The sequence below is a fragment of the Xenia sp. Carnegie-2017 genome, unplaced genomic scaffold (genome assembly GCF_021976095.1).
Source record: "Xenia sp. Carnegie-2017 unplaced genomic scaffold, XeniaSp_v1 HiC_scaffold_3, whole genome shotgun sequence".
NCBI classification, from domain to species: Eukaryota; Metazoa; Cnidaria; class Anthozoa; order Malacalcyonacea; family Xeniidae; genus Xenia; species Xenia sp. Carnegie-2017.
Window position 1 is genome coordinate 7,171,255 of NW_025813493.1, and position 23,438 is coordinate 7,194,692.

The 23,438-nt window shown below is 33.5% G+C and overlaps 1 protein-coding gene and 1 long non-coding RNA gene across 2 annotated transcripts in view; both read right to left on the reverse strand.

The window, feature by feature from the left end:
* The window catches only part of LOC124454152 (deleted in malignant brain tumors 1 protein-like), a 57,826-nt gene extending 34,802 nt beyond the window's left edge, over positions 1-23,024 (reverse strand). The window contains exons 1-3 of the mRNA XM_047004961.1: positions 22,988-23,024; positions 11,172-11,489; positions 9,829-10,146 (exon numbers count right to left, since the gene is read on the reverse strand). Of these exons, the coding sequence (XP_046860917.1) occupies positions 9,829-10,146; positions 11,172-11,489; positions 22,988-23,024 (673 nt within the window). The remainder of the gene's footprint in view (positions 1-9,828; positions 10,147-11,171; positions 11,490-22,987) is intronic.
* On the reverse strand, positions 13,943-19,203 carry LOC124454106. The gene is made up of 2 exons (XR_006951341.1): positions 19,105-19,203; positions 13,943-14,174 (listed from the first exon to the last, which is right to left on the reverse strand). It is a non-coding gene; the product is annotated as an uncharacterized LOC124454106 (long non-coding RNA).
* Positions 23,025-23,438: the final 414 nt, after the last annotated feature.

Below are 23,438 nucleotides of genomic sequence, written 5' to 3' on the forward strand. Positions count from 1 at the left end.
GCTAACAAGCTACACAAGCACATCACTGGTGTAATTTTACGCTATCTATTAGAGTTAAATATTTAAATGTTATTTATACTATCGGTAATTACATAAGTCGAGCTTTCCTTTACGTCATTAGCAGTACTCACTCTTTCATTGCGTTTCAAGTTCTCACGCATTGCAACAAAAAAGAAGAAGAAACTAAACAAACAAACAACTTACAATACGTACTTGAAACAAAGAAATGTTAAAGTGCAACTAACATAGTTACGACAATTTTATTGCTAAGCTAAAAAGAATGCAATATCCCACACAACGTGCGCATAATTTGCGTGTTCAATTTAATCTAGAAGATTCTTTTTTGAACAAGATGTAAACACAACAAAGCATGCACATGTAGTGTCAATAACTGCTTCCCTCGTAGAATATTATGTAATTCATGGACTGGAAACTATGCATTTATTTGTCAAAAAGACACATCAGAACGTCTACAATGTCCATCAAATTCAAAAAGAAAGGATGCAGGAGTTGGGTACTCCTCATTTGCGAAAAATCTGCAAGAATTTATTAAAATTGATATGTTACCGGTGAATTAAAACGTAAAGGGTCTCGGTAGAGGTAATGGAATAGAAGAAACGCTGAAAGAACGCCAAGCATCATGGCATAAGTCATGTAGGGATCTTTTCAACAATACAAATTTGCAAGGTGCCCTGAAAAGAAGTTTAAGTGCGGAGAAGACAGACGAAGAACAAACATCTGAAATCGAAAAAGGACGTCCAGTTAAAGCCAGAAGAGCAAGCTTCCCTGCAGTTTCAAAGAACGAGTGCATTTTCTGTGATAAACCAGACAACTCTTCAAACCTTCGTGCAGCTTCAACGCTTGAGATAGACTGCAAGGTTAGGGAATGTGCTGTTTTGCTAAACGACAGACAACTTATGGCAAAAGTATCGAATCGTGATATGGTATCAATGGAGGCAAAGTACCATCCTAAATGTCTTATTTCTCTCTATAATCGAGCAAGGGCAATGAAGGCCGAGACGTCAACAAACGCTGAACGTTCAGGACCAAGTCTTGATGGGCTAGCGTTTGCTGAACTTATTGCTTATATTGAAGAACGACTAGAATCAGATTGTTTAGTTTTGCTTAAGATGACGGAACTGACAACATATTTTAAAATGAAGTTGAAGGCATTAGGAGTTGAGAGTGGATCAATTAATACTACCAGACTTAAGGAATTATCTTGACTGTTTTTCCCAATCTTACTGATCAAAGTCAAGGAAGAGACACCATACTTGTATTGAAACATGAAATTGGAAACGCTCTTAAAAGGACAAAGGAAGAAGATTCGGAAGCATGGCATTTAGCAAGAGCGGCTACGATTATAAGAAGAGATATATTTCAAACAAAGAACTCATTCAACGGAAAATTCTCCGAAAATTGTCAAAAGGATTCTGTTCCATCATCATTAAAATTTGTTATAGATATGATACTTAAAGAGGCCATTGTAAAAAAACAACCGACAGAAAGAGATCCAAATCAAGCTGGCTTAACCATCTCTTAACATATTGTCTTCAATTGCACTTCACGCGAGCGTGAAGCGTCAAGACCTCATCACACTAGAGAAAAAAAATGTCCCGTACCAATATACACGTCCCTCAAAATTCATGGACCGAGAGATAAATCACTTATCGACGCTTTTCAAGTTGGGATTGTGCATCTCGTACGATCGGCTTTTATCTGTTTCTTCCGACATTGCTAATAAAGTAATAGCAAGGTACGAGTGATGATGTTGTTTGTCCGTCGAAGTTACGGAAAGGATTGTTTACAACTGCAGCAGTTGACAACATAGATCATAATCCCAGCTCCACAAGTGCACAAGACTCTTTCCACGGTACAGCAATTTCGCTCGTGCAGCATCCAACAGTTCATGAAAATGGTGAGAGTAGAGAAGTAGACTTATTTGATTCGTCTATTTCTAGTTCCAAAAATTTCACAGCTTCCACCATCATTTTGTAATGTCCCACCAGTGACTCTAACATGTGGCGAACTTTATGCCCTCCACTTCATACCGTTATGCAAACTGTATCTACCACCGTCAACAAAGGCAAGATCTGGAGGAAGACTGGCTTGTTCAAGCAACATGTGCGACATCTCGTTCAAAAGGAAGACCTGAGTAAGGACGACACTTTTCATGGGCAGCATATCGAGCGTCAAAACGTCGTCAACCTCTTACGAACCGGCAATCATTGCACTTCTCCCAATGTTTCGGGAGAATGCTCATTCATTTGCGATGATATTACATTCAATGAATGTTGTTAAATCAACTGTTTGTCATGTCAACTACTCTCAAACTCCAGTTATCGCCGTAGACCAGCCCCTATTTGCTTTAGCCAAGCAAATTCAATGGACTCTTGCAAACAGTCATGGAGAAGATAAATTTGTGGTAATGTTTGGTGGCTGACACATTGAGATGACGACTTTTAAAGTTCTAGGAAAATGGCATGATGGGAGTGGCTGGACCGAAATTTTGACTAACACATTTATAGCTAACCAAGGTGTTGTACAGTCACTCATCGCTTGCAATCATGTGGCAAGAACAAGACGCGCACATCAAGTTACAGCAGCCAGTCTTTACTACCTACAACAAGATGCCTATGAGGAGTATGTCATGAAAGTTGACAATGGAGAAGCTAAAGAATTCCACATTTGGAAAGAAGATATGTCAAAGGATCATCCACAGTTTCTGTATTGGACCAGAGTTTTGGAACTAGAATTACTCTGTTTACAACTAGTGCGATCATTTAGAGAAGCTAATTTCTCCTTATACTTCCAGTCAATTAAGCAACTTGTCCCGTGGATGTTTGTTTTGGACAATGTTAATTATGCAAGATGGCTTTCTGTCCATATCCGTGATATGTCGGAGCTTCCATTCAAACATCCTGACGTCTTTAACCAGTTCTCCAAGGGCTCGTTTGTGGTGCATAAAACGAAGAAACAGTTTTCAGCTATAGCATTAGATCATGCTCACGAGCAAGTTAATGCAGTGGTATAGAGAGAAGGTGGTTCTGTGGGACTAACCGAAAACCTTTCAGCTTTAAGGAGATGGATGATTGCAGGTCCAGAAATTGCACGAATAATTAGGAATTCGAGATGAGTACACATGTAGACAGTCAGCTACACCATGAGCAAACTCCATCCATTCAAAGAGAATTTTATAAAGATGTCTCAAATGTTGTCTCCAATTTTCAAGCGATGGGAAATCCTTTTGTAGAAGAGAGCGAAGACCTATTTGCCATCCACACAAATGACGTGATGAACAGTTCCGTTGTTGACACGGTGAAGAATGTTGTAACCCTTGGAGAAGAACAATATCAAGCATTTGTTAAAGAAAGATTTGCTGAGAGAAGCAAGAGTATTACTGAAACGTTGAAAAAATAATCTGCCAACGTTTAAAACAGGAATAAAAGAGTTTCGTCAAAAGATAAAGTAAATATACAAACTCTGAAACTAGACTGTGCTTTATTTTCAAGATTGTATATAGCCATTCAAAATCGAAGTGGTGATCTCGATGATTTCTTTAAATATGAGAACCAACCATGGCCACCATCTCTCTCACAAGCAGGAAGTTTGCGTACTGGTAATAAAGCAGACTTGACAAAGTATATCGAGCCGACTACCAAAGTTCAGTCACCAACTCCCGATGTTATTATTTTGGACGGGGCTGTTGTTGTTCAAATGATTTCACCTGGAACTTGGGAAACGTTCGAAGAGTACGCTCAGTTTGTTTTCATTCCTTATGTGTTAAAGCAATTTCAATCAGCTAAAAGAATTGATTTAGTGTGGGATGTATACAAAGAGGATTCGCTGAAAAAACGCACGGGAGAAGAGGCTTTGGTCAACGCCGCAAGGTTTCATCGACAACACGTATCCCTACTGACTGGAAGGGCTTCCTGCGCGTAGATGCCAACCAAATGGATCTTTTCAATTTCTTAGCGCAGAAAGCTATTTCCTAGCAGATTCCAGAAGGAAGAGAAATTTACAGTACATTTGAAGAAAAGGTCTTGTGCTTCCCTAAAAGAACAGAAGTATCAATGTTGGAACCATGTAATCATGAAGAGGCTGACACACGATTGATGGTGCACGTGTTAGATGCAAGTGACTGCCGCCACCAGAGGATTGTTGTAAGAACAAATGACACTGACGTATTGATACTGGCCATTTCAATTGTGAAAAATATCAAAGCAGAAGAATTATGGATTCTTTATGGCACAGGAAAGCACTCGCGTTATATTCCCGCGCATAAAATTGCATCGACTATCGGACCTGACAAAGCATCTGTTCTACCGTTGTTTCACGCTTTTACGGGGTGTGATACTGTTTCCTTTTTTGGAGGTCGAGGAAAGAAAACTGCATGGGATGTATGGAATGTATTTCCAGAGCTAACATTAGCGTTTCAAGAGCTAAATTTGTTGCCAGAAAGGATTGATTGTTCGTCCTTCCAGGTAATTCAGAAACCGCCAAAGGCATGTATTATCTATCAAATAAGGTCCCTATTATGATTCATATAATGTTTTGCAAGTGATTGAGCGATATGTGGTCCTCTTATACGATCGTACAAGTAATCTCACCAGAGTCAATGAAGCTAGACAAGAGTTGTTTGCCAAAAAGTCCAGAACACTGGATAACATTCCACCAACCCAAGAAGCGTTGCTTCAGCACACCAAGCGTGCACTCCGTCAGGTTGGGGCTGGTACCGTGATGAAAATTCTTGGCTACCAAAGTAGACAAATATCCCTCAATTTAAAGATGCCTGTTATGAACTTATTCGTTGCGGATGCAAAAGTTCATGTTCTAGTCGTTGTAAATGCGTCAAAGCACACTCAGTTTGTACTCGTTTGTGTAATTGTGGGGGTGATTGTCAATAACATGAGGGCATTAAAATCATTTTAATATTACGGATCTTGGTTAGGCGCTTTTCCAATGTATTTAAGAAAAAGCAATAACACTAAACAAAAGTGCTGAGCCAGCACTTTAAAAACACTTTTAATGTAGAATATTTCAGAATGTATTTCTCAAAAGCAAAAGTTTTAATATAGTTTTTCTATCGTCTTTAGCTGTTGTATAAGAATGTACAGGGAAATTGCAGATTTCTCTGAATTTTATTTTTTTTACTACCGACGACGTCATCAAACACGACATTCGTAGAACTCGTTTTATATGTAAAATATGGGCTGGCCCTATATCAAAATTTTGTGTTACTAGGCATAGTAAGAATGTGAGAAAGTTTCATATTTGTATCATTCAAGTGAAGAATTTTGTCATTAACAGCTGGACTATCAATGTAAGAGAGAATGAAAAGATAGAAAAAGTTATTACAAATCGACGCAACATATCTTGTAACTTAATGTAGTTTTAGTACGTTCATCAAAAACATTATGACCAAGCAAACTTTGCACTTTGTTTTATTTGGCTATTTTTTAGCCTGTGTTAAGGCATATACCATCTAATTCAATATAGGCAAGATAACACTTCCAGGAAATTAGGTAGCTAGCTATGTGTGTAACACACCGTCGTTGACGCTAGGTTGTTACTACTCAGCGACATGTTTGCCAGGTTACAAATGGTTGTCGTTATAACACATTGAACTAAAATATATGGAGCGCTACCTAAAGCTAATAATTGAAGCGAAAAGCCCAAATCTTAGACCAGATACGCGAGATTTTATCCCAGACTCTCGCGCGGAGTAATAATAGATTGACTTCACAAACGTATCTGGGGTAAAATCTCCCATTTCTGGGATAAAATCGCGGCTTCAAAAAGTTATCAGGGTTTTTTATTACAAGTAGCGTTCAATTTATTTTAATTAAATGTTATAATACCATTTGCAATCATGTCGCTATGTCGTTATGTTGTTGAGGTGTAAGGACCTAACGACCAAGATTACAAAGGTTAGATCAAATTATAAGTGTTCTTTCTTAAAAAAAGGGTAAAAGAAGTCGTTAAACTCTTTACTTAGGCATAATGAAATGAAAATGTCTCAAGTTTTGATCTAGTATAGTAAATGTAGTCTAATGTAAACAGATTCTGTGAAAACCATTGACGTTTTAGCATTTCATAAATATTTTGTCTAATAAACAAGGATGTTATTTACAAATGAAGTAATTCTTACACAAATTAATAAATAAAAGATGTTTACTGCATGTGTTTGCACAGGCTTATGCAATCCGAGGATACCTTTGGGAGAACTCGAGAGCAGATCAGTGCAAGCCGAGACAGAATGTCGAGGGTTTCACATGCTCAAGAGTTTTTACCCCAGACACACTTGCATAAGCCAGTGCAGACACGAAAAACATCTTTTATTTTTTTAAAAAATAACAATGCAAAACAAAAAACCGTTATAATATTCTTTTAACGTGTAGTCATGATCAATTTGCAAATTCTCTTTGATTGATTGATTGATTTGATTGGTTGAGCTTAGATCGTTTTTCGCAGACTAATGCAAGCACGGGTCTAAACCAATCAGCGCACGTGTTTCATTTTGTTTATTTTATAATATGAAATGATGTCAAGCAAACGATACTTTAACATTACATAAAGTACATTTTCTGAATTACCAAAACTTTCTGAGCGATACCGTACTGATCTGGTTATGATTCTTCACTGATATATGTCATGAGAAAGATTAACACTTCATTTTAGCTGTAGTCTGTACTAAGAAAAAGTTCAAAAAAATGATATGTTTTCACTAATAATTTAAAATTTGCATTCATTTTATAATAATAAACATTGTAATTGAAGAAATGGTACTTTATGTTGTACTTGATGTTTGATAAATCATAAATGATTGGAAACATAATAATTCATGAATGCAATATCTGACGTCATTTTCTAAAATCGTCATCCATTTTGAGTGAGACAAAATGATTCTTAATTTTTATTTCGATATCATATTCTAGACATTTCTGATTCCTACAATGCATCAATTTATTGGTAAATCAATCTACAGGATTAACAAGTCCCAACGGAAAAACTAAATGTCAAGATTTACAATAGATTGATTTTAAGATTTCTATTAATTACAAAGCTAGTCGAGGTTTGCTTCTCCTTTGGAAACACATCATAAACTGATTTTATTAATTTTATTTTAATGCAATCGCGGTCATCTCTGGTTGGTGGGCAGTACAAGCGGCATGGTAGGTAGCAATGGCCAGCATTGTCTTGCAGAATACACGCAATAACTTTATGTAACTTCAAAAGAAAATCTTACGGCTTGATTTGTCAATTGTCAAAGATAATATAATTCAGTAAATCATTTGATTTGTCAATAATATTTATTCTTAGCAGAAATGAAACTTTATCATTTTACTTTTTTTTATAGATTATGATAATATCTACATTTACTTTATATGATAATATGGTTGATTACAATTTGTTTACACGTGTTTTGTGTTACAGATACATTTCAACAATGGATAAAATGTCAAACACACAGCATTTTCTACATAAGCTTTCAAATTTTCCACGACACTTTTTACGATAAGCATCTTCGATTAGAATTAGGTTTTTAGTGTATTTCTTTGACATGATTCCCCATCACGAGGATCTTTCCTCAGCCTATAAAATTTTATAAAATTTAACTCTCAGAAGAGCGATTTTCTGCTTTCAGTATATATCAAGGAATATAGGAAAACCCTATCCATGATCTGAACGGAAAAAATCCGCAAATTTTGGCCAGTTTTAAATTTTGTCCGTAATTACTACTTGTGTTTGCCAAGTCTTATACCATAATGAAAGCAAAACAGTTTCATCCATTGTCATAATCATAGTATTGTTCCTTGGTAGCAATAGAAAGATGAAGCACGTCATATTTTGCAACGAAAAGTAAAAGAACAATAAATACATTTTAAAAATTAATCTTTCTTCCTGAAGTGTTTATGAAGGAAAACTTCATAAACACTTAAGTAGCAAGTCCCATCAAGCTGCTCTGGCTGATTTTGCTCGTTTCTCAATAACATCTGGCCATATTGATGTAATGATGAATGCGAAAATGAAGGAAATATTGATGCAAGAGAAAGCAGATGAAGAAAAGAACAAAGAAATTATGTTGATTCTTCTTGATGTGGCTTGCACTCAGGCTTGCACTCAGGAATAGACGTAATGGCAGAACACTCGTCATCATCGATCAAGAAAGTCACCCAAACGAATTGGTGAGCATTCCGAAATAACAACAGAAAAACCTTTAAAGATTTGTACCGAAAGAAATCTACTTGGTTCTAGACTCACTTATTACCGAGTATACCGATAACATTAAAGTTTGCATCGATCAGATAAAACTTCTTGGAGAGCTTACAGATGCCGCTAGAAAGGCCAATGGCTGAAACAGTTAATGGAATGTGTAGTCTTTCCACCGGCGGTATAAGATGTTGATGCAGAAATACTGCTGTCTGAGTTGGAAATTTTCAATAATATTGTGTCGTCACAACTTAAATCAGAACCCAAATCCCTTCAAGACGTTGCGTTATTTGCTTTCAATCACAAAAACGTCTTTCCAACGGTGTGCAAGGCGTATCAACTATTGCTGACCGCTCCAGTGTCCGTGGCAAAAGATGAAAGGTGTTTCAGCAAGTATATGATTGTCAAAAACTGCTTGAGATGCACAAAGAAAGATATGCGATTAAATGACTTAATCGTTCTTGCATGTGAAAAAGATCTTACGGACAATGTTGACTTAAATGTTATTTTAAATAATTGGGCAACTGCAAGGATGCGAAAAATGCCATTAAAGATTTAATAATACACTAAAGTGCGTTCTGTCACAAGAATACAATATGCATTACAAAAATATGTAGCGAAAATCTGTTCAATCATCACAATATTTTATTGTTGAATAAGTACTAATCTATATGATCTGCAGGGCATCTTGTGTCCTTGCAGGGCAATTTCATCCCCACCCCCACCCCACCCCACATTAAAAGGTGCTAGTTTAACCCTTGTGCATAAGCCAGTGCAAACACGAAAAATCATTTATTTCTTTTATGAAAAACAATAAAGTGAAACTGACAAATTAAAACCGACGTTTTAACTTTACCCTAAAATGCATTTATGATCGATTTGCAATTTTATTAATTTGACGGGTTGAACTCAGATCTGTTTTGCAGAGACTAATGAAAACACAGCTATTGACCAATCAGAACAGCGTTTCATTCTCTTTACTTATATATTGAATTCTAATTAAGTGAATACCAATTTTATGTTGGTGCCACATAAAATGTTCACTTTAAACAAACTTAAGTCAATTGAGTTTGTTAATTCGAGATGCTGGATTAATTTGCAAACGAAAATGCATCGACTAACAAATTTATGTGAAATTAAAGCGTATCATCCATACCAAACAAGCTCGAAGGCTTACCCACAATAAATCCTTTAAAAAAGGTTTTTACAAAAAGTGGAAAAATCATATTTGATCCAAGCTTGTCGTGATTGATGTGAATATCTTGATATGCATAGCGCCAGTATTCGGAGATGTTACATCTTGCCTTAGAATTTTGATAAAATTGTTTAATGAAGCCTTATTCATTGTTCCATCAAGCAATGTTCATTTTCAAATTTATGGATTTCTTAGTAAATCAACTCGGAAAAACCAACAAAACAAGACTAAATACCAGAACGTTGGCTACGCCTAGGTACAAAACTAGAACATTGATTGGGGTTGAATATTCATATATGTAAGAATATACATGGTTTGTGACCTAACGTGCTCAGCAGTAGAGCGTGACCGACAAAGAAGTTATGTAAATGGGGGGGTGAATCTGTGTTGAAATATTTTCCAATTATGTATATACAAACCTGAACATTGTACACCAGCATCTTCCTTATGTCTACAATTATGTGATCCCCATTCTCTATGTGAACAACTCGAAATATCATTTTCATTTCCTACACAACGAACTTCGTCTAACCATATTCTTCCACTTCCATGTGGAACATTACCTCCTAGTAAAGCCCTGGCAGCATAGTCATAACCGAGTTGTCGACAAACAACTTTAGCATCGTTTATATCCCAGCCATCATCACAAATTGTTCCCCATTCTCCATTGTAAAATACTTCCACACGACCTATGCCACTAGAACTTCTTGGTCCCCGAAGTCTAACAGAGTTGAAAACTGATAAAAAAAGAAAATAAAGAGATATTGCAAAACATAGAAGTCTCAACTCCGAAATATTCTAAGTTACATGTATACATATAAAGTATCCTAATATGTTAGATGCCATTGTAAAATCTTCTTCGGCGAAATTAATGAATTCAATTAGTAACAAAAAATTGATAAAAAAACTTACATGAGTACAATATCAAAACGTTTTGGACAAATAGACACTATTTGACTTTCATGAGTCTAAATAATTTTTTATTTAGATCATTCCTCATTTTTTTGTAATATAAATATCTTATTAACCTTTTAACTTGCGAATGTTCCCCATTGATTTTCCATTTAATCATTTGATTTTATTGCCATATGGCAACACTGCCAATAACTTCTTGAAACAAGCAAAAAATAAACAGTAAATTGTTCACATAGTCTCTTCGTTTACAACGTGGGAATCTTTATCGTATTTTTAAAATAACCGTCTTTTTAATTATTCAGAAATACGTTTCGGGTGCTCTCTAGGCATAGCTTATGCTAAGCCTTAACGGTTTGTAAAAAACGAATTTAAAAATGAATTCTGCAGATCAACAGCACGTCACTACAAGACATAAAGTTACACGGTAGTCTAAATTTGGAGATGCTCCTTTTTAATATGCAAAAAATTTTTAATGGAGCTTCATAAGCTACAGCTTGCAGCTTTAAAAAGACATAATTAATGTAAAATTCGTAACCAAACTGATAATATAAGGATTATCACATTCCTCCACGGAAAATTTGGTCAATGGGCTGCCCTTTTTCTCTAGGATTATCGAATCTTTCTATGGGCAATCATAAAATTGGTTATGTTTAATTATGTACTCGTGGAACGTGATGTGTTTATTTGGTTAATTTACGTCCGAAGCTGTGTTTATACTTAAGGCATTTGTCAATATCTGTTTCAGTAATATAAAATCATAATAAATGTTTCGATTAATCATTGAGGATCCTTCAAATAATTCAGTTTATTATCTTTGTAAAAAAATGTAAATAATGTAGAAACAAACCTGAACATTGTATACCAGCATCTTTATCATGTGTACAATTATGCGATCCCCATCCACCATGTGAACAACTCGAAATATTATTTTCATTTCCTACACAACGAACTTCGTCTAACCATATTCTTCCACTGCCATTTGGAACATTACCTCCTAGTAAAGCCCTGACAGCATAGTCATAACCGAGTTGTCGACAAACAACTTTAGCATCGTTTATATCCCAGCCATCATCACAAATTGTTCCCCATTCTCCATTGTAAAATACATCCACACGACCTCTACCAATAGAACTTTCTGGTCCCCGAAGTCTAACAGAGTTGATAACTGATAAAAAAAGAAAATAAAGAGGTATTACAAAACATAGAAGTCACAACTCCGAAATATTCTAAGTTATATGTATACATATAAAGTATCCAAATATGTTAGATGCCATTGTAAAAATTTCTTTGGCGAAATTAATGAATTAAATTAGTAACAAAAAATTGATAAAAAAATTTACATGAGTACAATATCAAAACGTTTTCGACAAGTAAACACTATTTGACTTTCATGAGTCTAAATAATTTTTTAGTTAGATCATTCCTCCTTTTTTTTGTAATATAAATATCTTATTAACCTTTTAACTTGCGAATGTTCCCCATTGGTTTTCCATTTAATAATTTGATTTTATTGCCATATGGCAACACTGCCCCATAACTTGTTGAAACAAGCAAAAAATAAAAGGTATATTATTCACATAGACTCTTCGCTTACAACGTAGAAAACTTTATCGTATTTTTAAAATAACTGTCGTTTTACTTATTCAGAAATACGTTTCTGGTGCTCTATAGGCGAGGCTTTTGCTAAACCATAACGGTCAGTAGAAAACGAAATTAAAAATGGATTTTTAACATAGACAGCACGCCATTACAAGACATCAAGTTACACCGTAGTGTATATTTAGAGATGCTCCTTTCAAATATGCAAAAAAATTTAAATGGAACTTCATAAGCTGCAGCCTACATCTTTAAAAAGCTATAATGAATGTAAACAATCCTAACAAACAGAATATTTAAGGATTATCACATTCCTCCACGGAAAATTTGGTCAATGGACTGCCCTTTTTCTCAGGTATTATCGAATCTTTCTATGGGCAATCATAAAATAGGTTATGTTTAATTATGTCCTCGTGGAACGAGTTGTGTTTATTTGGTTAATTTACGACCGAAGCCTTGTTTATACTTAAGGCATTTGTCAATATTTGTTTCAATATTTGAAAATCATATTAAATGTTTCGATTAATCATTGAGGATCCTTCAAATAATTCAGTTTATTATCTTTGTAAAAAAATGTAAATAATGTAGAAACAAACCTGAACATTGTATACCAGCATCTTCATCATGTGTACAATTATGTGATCCCCATCCACTATGTGCACAACTCGAAATATTATTTTCATTTCCTACACAACGAACTTCGTCTAACCATATTCTTCCACTGCCATAAAGAACATTACCTCCTTGTGAAGCCATGACAGCATAGTCATAACCAAGTTGTCGACAAACAACTTCAGCATCGTTTATTTCCCAGCCATGATCACAAATTGTTCCCCATTCTCCATTGTAAAATACTTCCACACGACCTTTGCCAAAAGAACGTTCTCCTCCCCGAAGTCTTACAGAGTTGATAACTGATAAAAAGAGAAAATAAAGAGATATTGCAAAACATGGAAGTCTCAACTCCGAAATATTCTAAGTTACATGTATACATATAAAGTATCCTAATATATTAGATGCCATTGTAAAATCTTCTTAGGTGAAATTAATGAATTAAATTAGTAACAAAAAATTGATAAAAAAAACTTACATGAATACAATATCAAAACGTTTTGGCAAGTAGACACTATTTGACTTTTATGAGTCTAAGTAATTTTTTATTTAGATCAGTCCTCATTTTTTTTGTAATATAGATATCTTATTAACCCTTTAACTTGCAAATGTTCCCATTGGTTTTCCATTCAATCATTTGATTTTATTGCCATATGGCAACACTGCCCCATAACTTGTTGAAACAAGCAAAAAATAAAAAGTAAATTGTTCACATAGACTCTTTGCTTACAACGTGGAAAATTTATCGTATTTTTAAATTAACTGTCGTTTTCCTTATTCAGAAATACGTTTCTGTTGCTCTCTAGGCATGGCTTTTGCTAAACCTTAACGGTCAGTAGAAAACGAAATTAAAAATAGATTTTTAAGATATACAGCACGCCATTACAAGACATCAAGTTACACCGTAGTGTAAATTTAGAGATGCTCCTTTCAAATATGCAAAATTTTTAATGGAGCTTCAAATCCTACAGCCTACAGCTTCAAAAAGCTACAATGAATGTAAACAATCGTAACAAAACAGATAATTTAAGGATTATCACATTCCTCCACGGAAAATTTGGTCAATGGACTGCCTTTTTCTCAGGTATTATCGAATCTTTCTATGGGCAATCATAAAATAGGTTATGTTAATTATGTCCTTGTGGAACAAGTTGTGTTTATTTGGTTAATTTACGCCCGAAGCTGTGTTTATACTTAAGGCATTTGTCAACATTTGTTTCAGTATTTGAAAATCATATTAAATGTTTCGATTAATCATTGAGGATCCTTCAAATAATTCAGTTTATTATCTTTGTAAAAAAATGTAAATAATGTAGAAACAAACCTGAACATTGTATACCAGCATCTTTATCATGTGCACAATTATGCGATCCCCATCCACCATGTGAACAACTCGAAATATTATTTTCATTTCCTACACAACGAACTTCGTCTAACCATATTCTTCCACTGCCATGTAGAACATTACCTCCTAGTAAAGCCCTGACAGCATAGTCATAACCAAGTTGTCGACAAACAACTTTAGCATCGTTTAAGTCCCAGCCATCATCACAAATTGTTCCCCATTCACCATTGTAAAATACTTCCACACGACCTATGCCAATAGAACTTCTTGGTCCCCGAAGTCTAACAGAGTTGAAAGCTAATAAAAACAGAAAATAAATAGATATTGCTAAACATAGAAGTCTAACTCCGAATTATTCTAATTTACATGTATACATATAAAGTATCCTGTTATGTTGGATGTTATTGTAAAATATTCTTTTGCAAAATTAATGATTTTGAATTAGTAACAAAATATTGATAAGAAAACTTAACATAAATACCATATAAAGACGTTTTGGACTGTTAAACACACTATTTGACTTTCATGAATTGAAAAAAACTTTTATTTAGATCAGGCCTCATTTCTTTGTGTAATATAAATTACTTCTTAACCCTTTGACTTGCAAACTTTCCCCATTGGTTTTCCATTCAATCATTTGATTTTATTGCCATATCGCAGCACTACCCATAACTTGTTGAAACAAGCAAAAATTAACAGTAAATTGTTCACATAGGCTCTTTGTTTACATCGAGGGAATCTTTATCGTATTTTTAAAATAACTGTCTTTTAATTATTGAGAAATACGTTTCTGGTGCTCTCTAGGCATGGCTTTTGCTAAACCTTAACGGTCAGTAAAAAACGAATTTTAAAATGAATTCTTAAGATAGACAGTAGGCCATTACAACACATAAAGCAGGGGCGGATCTAGAGTATGTCAAATCCGTCGCGCGACTGATGTTTGAAATTCAAAAATTACCTATTTATATTAGTTAAAAATTCATTGATTATTCTTACTTTATTATCGCATTTACTTCGTGATTAAAATCCAGCTTTATTTATTATTGAAAACTAATGACTAATCCAATGATCTCCTTGGTAACCAGATCAGTTGAATTTTATTTGACCTGGAATAACCGACTGATAAGCGGGTGGCTTGACTGGTTCGACGGGTAAAGGAGTCTATGAGCGCCAAAAACGCTTATTTTATTGGTCAATGGCCAGATCAGTGGACAGTCTGGAATAGTCTTGACTGATAATAAGGGTGGCCGGACGTATAAGGGAGTCCAATTGCTATCTTACAATTGGTTCATTTGAATTTTTGTTTTATTGTGATTGGTTTGACGATTTTCAACTGATAGCCAACTGAACTAACATAGTCAAGCTCACTGTCTGAATTGCATGTTTGATCGTTTCATAGTAATTTTTATAAGCATGATAGAAACTAAACTACAATCAGATGGAATTTATGGAAATCTTTTACAAATTCATATATTATTTATCTTTTATATAATTCATATAAGTCTGATGATGTCTTTGGAATAAAGACGAAATATTACACATTATTTTGTTTCAAACTCTTGTAATATCTTGAATATCAAGAAAACGAGATGTCCCTCTTCGGAATTTGCTTTATTTTGTATTATTTGAAATTCATATATTGACATGAATGCTGCTGTCCAAACTGTGAATTTTTTCAAGAGGGCGAAAAATTTATGGATGAAGTGTAAATTCTTGGCAAAGACGATCTCGCGAGCGACATTTCAGTCCTTGATGTTAAAAAGCAAGCCAACATTGTTTTTAGTTTTATGAGCAGAAATTTACATCCTAAATCGTAAGTAAAGGACAACTGAAGTGTATGCATGAATGTAATATATCAAAGTCAATTTATGCAAGTGTGTGATGCGATTTATGTCAATATGGCATATGGTAAGCAGATTGATGCTTCTAAAATTGTTGTTGACGAAGGACTTTTAGCTATGATTTCTTTATTGCTTGGGGAATAAAATAAATCCTACATTCTAACATTCTTAAAAAATCCTACATTCCTAAATAAATCCTACATTAATAAATCCTACATTCCTGCAAATATATTTCAATGGACAAAAAATCTGTAGCCATAAGGCGCCATACTATTATTTACTTTATTATAAACAAATGTTTGGGGCTTTTCAATTTATGATCATTGATCATTCAATCATTAGACAGTTATACTACATATTGTTTAAGATTTGAGAAAACTAACATTGATTACATGAGAAGCTGTTTAATATAACCTGTGATTTTGAGTCTTCTGATCCATGAAGCTTTTTATTTTGACAATTTGACTGGAATGGTATTAAACCTGAGTATTTCACATACATAAAATGTTGTCCCACGTCACATATTATCCCCTTTTCTAACTGAACACCTCATGTAGATATGTCAAGGTGTGTTGATCTACGGCTCATACCAGATTGTTTGCCATAAATTCGAAAGGGCTATTGATGTATGAAAAGCATTTTCTATAAAGTAAAAATGTCTTCCTATGTATGCAGATAAACCTTGAAATTTCGCAAAACAGCAAAGTATTTTTCATGATCACTAGGTAATTTTTCTGATAATCATTATAATTTCTAAACTAAATTATTTCAGATTTACATTTAAACGAGCTTTGATCATATGAAAAGATATTTATCATAACCAGTAAACATGACACATGAACCAATTTTAACATTCATGTAATTATATAATTAAAGACATGTTGGTTGCATTCTGTTTATATTTGATAATACAATGCTACTAGTGATTGCTATATAGCACACCTTGCAGAAAATAATAGTCAAGTGAAATGCCTAATAAACATTTATGGCATTAAGCTGTCCTTAACTGCAAATTTACACTCTGATAATTTTTCTTAATCTTTGGCAGAAAATAAATTTTGATTTTTTTCTCAAAACGTGAATTTGCTGGCACTGATGTGGAGATGGGTAAAGGGTTACAATAAACTTGCATGGTTTGAAGTCTGAGCTTTTCTATATCTATGAACTGTCACTTGTAGTACCAAATTTCTAACTTAAGTCATTACATAGAGGTTTGAATGGGAGTCTCTAGGGGTCTATGCCTGTCAACTTGGTAGAAATTTTTAAAGACTATATCTGTTTTTGAATAGCATTACTGTAAAATAAATTTTACGTTCCTAGACATGCTAATGAGCCATATATTTGGAATGATAATGAGCCTAAATATTTGGAAAAACATTCAAGTATTGTTCACTTCATTTTGTTTTGAAAAACGTAAGCAAAATGTGTTGTTTTTACGCAAAAACGATTCCCACAAAATACATTTTGTACTGCTCTAAAACGCTGAAAATGGCATTTTCAAGGCTCTGAAATTAAAAATTTCTCAAGGGAGAATGCCTCAGACCCCCTAGGTGCGGAGGGCCTCGGACGTTTTATGACTGATGTTTGAAAAATCCTAGATCCACCCCTGACATAAAGTTACACTGCAGTGTAAATTTGGACATGCTCCTTAATATTATGCAAGAAAATTTTAATGGAGCATCATAAGATACAGCATACAGCTTCAAATAGCTATAATGAATGTAAACAATCGTAACAAAACTGATAAATTAAGGATTATCACAATCCTCCAAAGAAAAGTTGGTCAATGGACTGCCTATTTTCTCTGGTATTATAGAATCTTTCTATGGGAAATCTTAAAATTGGTTATGTTTAATTATGTACTCGTGGAACGAGTTGTGTTTATTTGGTTAATTTACGTCCGAAGCCTTGTTTATACTTAAGGCATTTGTCAATATTTGTTTCAGTATTTGAAAATCATATTAAATGTTTCGATTAATCATTAAGGATCCTTCAAATAATTCAGTTTGTTATCTTTGTAAAAAAAATGTAAATAATGTAGAAACAAACCTGAACATTGTATGCCAGCATCTTCATCATGTGTACAATTATGTGATCCCCATCCTCTATGTGCACAACTCGAAATATTATTTTCATTTCCTACACAACGAACTTCGTCTAACCATATTCTTCCACTGCCATGTGGAGCATTATCTCCTAGTAAAGCCCTGCCAGCATAGTCATAACCAAGTTGTCGACAAACAACTTTAGCATCGTTTATATCCCAGCCATCATCACAAATTGTTCCCCATTCTCCATTGTAAAATACTTCCACGACCTCTGCCAATAGAAATTTCTGGTCCCCGAAGTCTAACAGAGTTGATAACTGAAAAAAAAGAAAATAAAGAGATATTGCAAAACATAGAACTTTTAACTCCGAAATATTCTAAGTTACATGTATACATATAAAGTATCCTAATATGTTAGATGCCATTGTAAAAACTTCTTAGGCGAAATTAATGAATTAAATTAGTAACAAAAAATTGATAAAAAAACTTACATGAATACAATATCAAAACGTTTTGGACAAGTAAACACTATTTGACTTTCATGAGTCTAAATAATTTTTTATTTAGATCATTCCTCATTTTTTTGTAATATAAATATCTTATTAACCTTTTAACTTGCAAATGTTCCCCATTGATTTTCCATTTAATCATTTGATTTTATTGCCATATGGCAACACAGCCCCATAACTTGTTGAAACAAGCAAAAAATATAAAGTAAATTGTTCACATAGTCTCTTCGTTTACAACGTTGGAAGCTTTATCGTATTTTTAAAATAACCTTCTTTTTAATTATTCAGAAATACATTTCGGGTGCTCTGTAAGCATAGCTTATGCTAAGCCTTAACGGTTTGTAAAAAACGAATTTAAAAATGAATTCTTCAGATAGACAGAACGCCATTACAAGACATAAGTTACACGGTAGTCTAAATTTGGAGATGCTCCTTTTTAAAATGCAAAAAAATTTTAATGGAGCTTCATAAGCTACAGCCTGCAGCTTTAAAAGACATAATTAATGTAAAATTGTAACCAAACTGATAATATAAGGATTATCACATTCCTCCACGGAAAATTTGGTCAATGGGCTGCTCTTTTTCTCTAGGATTATCGAATCTTTCTATGGGCAATCATAAAATTTGTTATGTTTAATTATGTACTCGTGGAACGGGTTGTGTTTATTTGGTTAATTTACGTCCGAAGCTGTGTTTATACTTAAGGCATTTGTCAATATATGTGTCAGTATTATAAAATCATACTAAATGTTCAAATTATTCTTTGGGGATCACCCAAATAATTCAGTTTATCATCTTTGTACAAAAGGTAAATAATGTACATACAAACCTGAACATTGTACACCAGCATCTTCCTTATGTGTACAATTATGTGATCCCCATTCTCTATGTGAACAACTCAAAATATTTTTTTCATTTCCTATACAACGAACTTTGCTCAACCATATTCTTCCACTGCCATGTATAACATTACGTCTTAGTAAAGCCCTGAAATAATAGTCATAACCGAGTTGTCGACAAACAACTTTAGCATCGTTTAAGTCCCAACCATCATCACAAATTGTTCCCCATTCTCCATTGTAAAATACTTCCACACGACCTATGCCACTAGAATTTCTTGGTCCCCGAAGTCTAACAGAGTTGATAACTGATAAAAAGAAAATAAAGAGATATTACAAAACATAGAAGTCTCAACTCCGAAATATTCTAAGTTATATGTATACATATAAAGTATCCAAATATGTTAGATGCCATTGTAAAATTTCTTTGGCGAAATTAATGAATTAAATTAGTAACAAAAAATTGATAAAAAAACTTACATGAGTACAATATCAAAACGTTTTCGACAAGTAAACACTATTTGACTTTCATGAGTCTAAATAATTTTTTATTTAGATCATTCCTCCTTTTTTTTGTAATATAAATATCTTATTAACCTTTTAACTTGCGAATGTTCTGCATTGGTTTTCCATTTAATAATTTGATTTTATTGCCATATGGCAACACTGCCCCATAACTTGTTGAAACAAGCAAAAAATAAAAAGTATATTATTCACATAGACTCTTCGCTTACAACGTAGAAAACTTTATCGTATTTTTAAATTAACTGTCGTTTTACTTGTTCAGAAATACGTTTCTGGTGCTCTATAGGCGTGGCTTTTGCTAAATCATAATGGTCAGTAGAAAACGAAATTAAAAATGGATTTTTAACATAGACAGCACGCCATTACAAGACATCAAGTTACACCGTAGTGTATATTTAGAGATGCTCCTTTCAAATATGCAAAAAAATTTAAATGGAACTTCATAAGCTGCAGCCTACATCTTTAAAAAGCTATAATGAATGTAAACAATCCTAACAAACAGAATATTTAAGGATTATCACATTCCTCCACGGAAAATTTGGTCAATGGACTGCCCTTTTTCTCAGGTATTATCGAATCTTTCTATGGGCAATCATAAAATAGGTTATGTTTAATTATGTCCTCGTGGAACGAGTTGTGTTTGTTTGGTTAATTTACGTCCGAAGCTGTGTTTATACTTAAGGCATTTGTCAATATTTGTTTCAGTATTTCAAAATCATATTAAATGTTTCGATTAATCATTGAGGATCCTTCAAATAATTCAGTTTATTATCTTTGTAAAAAAATGTAAATAATGTAGAAACAAACCTGAACATTGTATACCAGCATCTTTATCATGTGTACAATTATTCGATCCCCATCCACCATGTGAACAACTCGAAATATTATTTTCATTTCCTACACAACGAACTTCGTCTAACCATATTCTTCCACTGCCATGTAGAACATTGCCTCCTAGTAAAGTCCTGACAGCATAGTCATAACCAAGTTGTCGACAAACAACTTTAGTATCGTTTAAATCCCAGCCATCATCACAAATTGTTCCCCATTCACCATTGTAAAATACTTCCACACGACCTATGCCAATAGAACTTCTTGGTCCCCGAAGTCTAACAGCTGAAAAAAAAAGAAAAGCTGATGAAAATAGAAAGCTGAAAAGCTTTCGAAAGCTGATAAAAATAGAAATTAAATAGATATTGCTAAACATAGAAGTCTAACTCCAAATTATTCTAATTTACATGTATACATATAAAGTATCCTGTTATGTTGGATATCATTGTAAAATATTCTTTTGTGAAATTAATGATTTTGAATTAGGAACAAAATATTGATAAAAAAAAACTTAACATAAATACCATATAAAGACGTTTTGGATTGTTAAACACACTATTTGACTTTCATGGTTCGAAAAAACGCTTATTTAGATCAGTCCTCATTTCTTTTTGTAATATAAATAACTTCTTAACCCTTTAACTTGCAAACTTTCCCCATTGGTGTTCCATTCAATCATTTGATTTTATTGCCATATGGCAACACTACCCCATAACTTGTTGAAACAAGCAAAAAATAAACAGTAAATTGTTCACATAGTCTCTTCGTTTACAACGTGGGAATCTTTATCGTATTTTTAAAATAACCGTCTTTTTAATTATTCAGAAATACGTTTCTGGTGCTCTCTAGGCATGGCTTATGCTAAGGCTTAACATTCAGTAAAAAACGAATTTAAAAACGAATTCTTCAGATAGACAGCACGCCATTACAAGACATCAGTTACACGGTAGTCTAAATTTGGAGATGCTCCTTTTTAATATGCAAAAAAATTTTAATGGAGCTTCATAAGCTACAGACTGCAGCTTTAAAAAGCCATAATTAATGTGAAAATCGTATTAAAACAGATAATATAAGGATTATCACATTCCTCCACGGAAAATTTGATCAATGGGATGTCCTTTTTCTCCAGGATTATCGAATCTTTTTATGGGCAATCATTAAAAAGGTTATGTTTAATTATGTCCTTGTGGAACGAGTTTTGTTTATTTAGTAATTTTACGTCCGAAGCTGTGTTTATACTTAATGCATTTGTCAATATATGTGTCAATATTATAAAATCATACTAAATGTTCCAATTATTCTTTGAGGATCACCCAAATAATTCAGTTTATCATCCTTGTACAAAAGGTAAACAATGTACATACAAACCTGAACATTGTACACCAGCATCTTCATCATGTCTACAATTATGTGATCCCCATCCTCTATGTGAACAACTCAAAATATTTTTTTCATTTCCTATACAACGAACTTCGTCTAACCATATTCTTCCACTGCCATGCAGAACATTACCTCCTTGTAATGCCATGATAGCATAGTCATAACCAAGTTGTCGACAAACAACTTTAGCATCGTTTATTTCCCAGCCATCATCACAAATTGTTCCCCATTCTCCATTGTAAAATACTTCCACACGACCTCTGCCAAAAGAACTTTCTGGTCCCCGAAGTCTTACAGAGTTGTTAACTGATAAAAAGAGAAAATAAAGAGATATTTCAAAACATGGAAGTCTCAACTCCGAAATATTCTAAGTTACATGTATACATATAAAGTATCCTAACATATTAGATGCCATTGTAAAATCTTCTTAGGCGAAATTAATGAATAAAATAAGTAACAAAAAATTGATAAAAAAAACTTACATGAATACAATATCAAAACGTTTTGGCAAGTAGACACTATTTGACTTTTATGAGTCTAAGTAATTTTTTATTTAGATCAGTTCTCATTTTTTTTTGTAATATAAATAACTCGTTAACCCTTTAACTTGCGAATGTTCCCATTGGTTTTCCATTCAATCATTTGATTTTATTCCCATATGGCAACACTGCCCCATAACTTGTTGAAACAAGCAAAAAATAAAAAGTAAATTGTTCACATAGACTCTTTGCTTACAACGTGGAAAATATATCGTATTTTTAAATTAACTGTCGTTTTCCTTATTTAGAAATACGTTTCTGGTGCTGTCTAGGCATGGCTATTGCTAAACCTTAACGGTCAGTAGAAACGAAATTAAAATGGATTTTAAGATAGACAGCACGCCATTACAAGACATCAAGTTACACCGTAATGTAAATTTAGAGATGCTTCTTTCAAATATGAAAAAAATTTAATGGAGCTTCAAATCCTACAGCCTACAGCTTCAAAAAGCTATAATGAATGTAAACAATCATAACAAAACTGATAGTATAAGATTATCCCATTCCACCACCGAAAATTTGGTCAATGGGCTGTCCTTTTTATGTTTAATTATGTCCTCTTAAAACAAGTTGTGTTTGTTTAGTAATAAATCCATACCCTGGCACGAGTTACATTCTCCTGAGTATCCATCCATACACGTGCAGTATAATGTTCCATTAATTTTACGATAGTATGTGTTGGGTCCACATAAAGGAAAGCGAAAAGTGTTTGTCGCTATATAGATGAATAAAATTAAAAATAAAATCAACCATGGATTTTAAAAGAAAACATGTTCTTTCTCAAAGAACACAATTTGTCACTCAGTATCCACTATGTCGTACCCAGCTATGAAATTGGTTGTGTATTGTTGGTATCTTTGGTGTTCACGAATATCGTAAAAACAAAACCATTAAATAAATGTTGAAAATTTACAGAGTATGAACAAATTTGCTGGCTGTTTTGGATACTATAAAGGATGTATCTAAAGAAGTTAGATAATTGAAAAATGTTCAGTTAATTATCAATTCATCAATAGTTCTAACAAAATGTGTCAAAGCTCATGTGTTTT